The sequence below is a fragment of the Oratosquilla oratoria genome, chromosome 5 (assembly GCF_046742065.1).
Source record: "Oratosquilla oratoria isolate Oo_2021 chromosome 5, ASM4674206v1, whole genome shotgun sequence".
Classification (NCBI taxonomy): Eukaryota; Metazoa; Arthropoda; class Malacostraca; order Stomatopoda; family Squillidae; genus Oratosquilla; species Oratosquilla oratoria.
In genome coordinates, this window is record NC_134781.1 from 34,302,479 (window position 1) to 34,305,789 (window position 3,311).

Sequence of the window (3,311 nt, forward strand, 5' to 3'; positions counted from 1 at the left end):
GGGGCTTTGTTGTGAGGAAGGTCAATAAATTCTTCAGGGGACTTCAGCAACCAGGAACTAGGTACATATGGGATAAGGAGTTCGTGGAGTCTCTTGGCTAAACCATAGGTCAGGGTGGGAATTTGGCTGATAATTGGTCTAAGGGGGTTATGGGGCTTGTGTGTTTTTACATTTCCATATGCATACCCGGGTCCATGTTCTCCAGTTATGCGTTGTAAATGTATTCCTCCTTTTTTGGCGTTGATGGTGTCAATGATGTTGTTACACTTCACTTTCAACTTAAGGGAAGGATCCTGGGAAATTCTTTGGAATTTGGAAGTGTCTCCAAGGATCGTATTCATTTTCTGCAGGTACTCTTCTTTTGTCATAAGAACATACACCGCGGATTTATCTGCTCTCCTAACAACGATGTGCTCATTTTCCTAGAGTTCTCTGGTGGCTTTCTTTAGGTTCTCGTCGATTAACTGACTTTTGAAAGAGCCTCGAGACTTACCTGCTTTAGACAACAAATCAACTGGTAAGTTGAGGGTAGTGGAGACTTTACCAAGCTTTTTCAGGGCATAGATGTTCTCCAGGAGGATCTCAATCTCCACTCTCTTCTGATGGCGACCTGGTTTTATCAGGGCGTGGCAGTTAAGACCCAAGTTCAAAAGCTTGATCTGATCGGGTGTAGGACTGTAGCTAGTAAGGTTGACATAGCAAATCTCTGTATTGAGGCAGGTAGAGGGGACCATGGTTAACCCATTCAACTCCGATGACAAGATGTCTTGTCATTTGGTCAAATAAAACAAAAAATCATAATAAAACAACAAAATGTTTGATGATCAAACAGCACCAGAAAAATATGACGTCATCAGTCCTCCTCGAGGAGGACTGATGACGTCATATTTTTCTGGTGCTGTTTGATCATCAAATATTTTGTTGTTTTATTATGATTTTTTTGTTTTATTTGACCAAATGACAAGACATCTTGTCATTGGAGTTGAATGGGTTAAGGTGGATAAGTTTTTTTCAGGATTCTAGATTCAGTGGATTGGTGAAACTGCAAGAGGATGCCGCGAAGGGAGTTGTCAATAAGTTGACGTAAGTCTACCGGGATTGTGTAGGTAGACCATTTGTTTTTAAAATGTTCTAGCTCAGCATCAAGGTTATCACATTCTTTGGTTTTGACATCTTGCTGGTGTTGGAGGAGCTTCCTCCGGTACTCCAAAGTGAAGTCTTCTACGCGGACTGCTGGGTCATGATTTTTTATGTTCGTTAAGGTATGTAGCAGATCTTCCTTAATACATATAGAATTAAATTTGACCGCTGCTTGTGTAAGAATAAGCTTCTTGTTAAAGGATTCAACCTTTCTAATAGTGGATCTTTGTTTTTCATTAAGTAAAACACAATATGAACTTCGGCAATCTTTTATTCCGACTTAATGAAGAACAAAGATCCACTATTAGAAAGGTTGAATCCTTTAACAAGAAGCTTATTCTTGCACAAGCAGCGGTCAAATTTAATTCTATATGTATTAAGGAAGATCTGCTACCTACCTTTACGAATATGTATATATATATATGTATATATATATATGTATGTATATATATGTATATATATATATATATATATGGGTATATGTATATGCATATATATATGTATGGAGCTATAGTAGATTGAATCTACAATATAGCAGAAAGTTTGAGTAACGGGCGGGAGGGAAATATGAGTCTCAGCTGTATTGCTCTCTCTGTCTCTCTCTCTCTCTCTTTCTCTCTCTCTCTCTCTCTCTTTCTCTCTATGAATCTTTGTATCTATCTGTCTCTCATTCTCTCTCTCTCTCTCTCTCTCTCTCTGAGTCTCTGTATCTATCTGTCTCTCATTCTCTCTCTCTCTCTCTCTCTCTCTCTCTCTCTCTCTCTCTCTCTCTCTCTCTCTCACACACACACACACACTCTCTCTCACTCTCTCTCTTTCTCTGCATATGAAAAAAAAATCACAAGATTTGACTTCCGACAAGTGTGAGGGAACTGCATTCGAAATGAAGTACCTGAAGCAGCGGAATCTTCACTCCTCCTCGTGGCAGTCGCCAAGGCCGCCAAGGTCGAACTTTTCTTTAACCATTTTTTTTTCTTTTAGATGGTGGTAGTCTTTAGCATTTCTGGACCAAATGGTCCTGTTTCGAGCTTGTGTTGTCATATTTTTTAGAACTAAATTGTCCTTTTTCGAGCTGTTAACCCATTCAACTCCGATGACAAGATGTCTTGTCATTTGGTCAAATAAAACAAAAAATCATAAAACACCAAAATGTTTGATCAAACACCAGAAAAATATGACGTCAGTCCTCGCTTCGCTCGCAGCGAAGCGAGGACTGACGTCATATTTTTCTGGTGTTTGATCAAACATTTTGGTGTTTTATGATTTTTTGTTTTATTTGACCAAATGACAAGACATCTTGTCATCGGAGTTGAATGGGTTAACGAGAGTTGATCTTTGTCAAGTTCAAGGTCTAGTCCGAAACTGGATTTTTTTTTATTGTTCTGGTGGGTGCCTGATGACTTTTTCATAACAAAATAGGGTAAATGTAAAGATATTTGCTAATCCCATAAGAAAAATTACTACCAACGTTAATATTAATTTACGGTATTTATTTATTTTGTTATATATTTTTTACTTAATTATTTACTATATATTAACTTCTTTGTGGTACCTATTTATGGGGTTTAAGATGCTTAGAATGATAAGAATTAAAGCTGTGGGACAAACATCTTTACAAATACCGAAAAGAAACAGTTAATGATCTATGACACCTGTGCCCTTTGTGTTCTGACAACCAGGGCAAATGGATGTCATAGGGAGTTGCCGGAATCGAACCTGGTTTCCGTGTGATACGAAATCATCTGATCATTCGGCACACGCGGATAGAGGCGCCGGTGAAAGACGAGTCAGTATATGTGTGAAACGTGGGCACTCTCCACAGCCACCAACACAGCCAACACAGTCACCTGGCGTTGCATTAACCAACATATTTTTTTTCGCAAAAGAGAGAGAGAGAGAGAGAGAGAGAGAGAGAGAGAGAGAGAGAGAGAGAGAGAGAGAGAGAGAGAGAGAGAGAGAGAGAGAGAGAGAGAGAGAGAGAGAGAGAGAGAGAGAGAGAGAGAGAGAGAGAGAGAGAGAGATAGAGAGAGAGAGAGAGAGAGAGAGAGAGAGAGAGAGAGAGAGAGAGAGAGAGAGAGAGAGAGAGAGAGAGAGAGAGAGAGAGAGAGAGAGAGAGAGAGAGAGAGAGAGAGAGAGAGAGAGAGAGAGAGAGAGAGAGAGAGAGAGAGAGA

General features: G+C 39.6%; 1 protein-coding gene across 1 annotated transcript in view; it reads right to left on the reverse strand.

The window, feature by feature from the left end:
• LOC143025733 (uncharacterized) overlaps positions 1-341 on the reverse strand; it is a 426-nt gene extending 85 nt beyond the window's left edge. The window contains exon 1 of the mRNA XM_076185739.1: positions 1-341. This exon is cut by the window's left edge and continues 85 nt beyond it. Within this exon, the coding sequence (XP_076041854.1) occupies positions 1-341 (341 nt within the window).
• Positions 342-3,311: the final 2,970 nt, after the last annotated feature.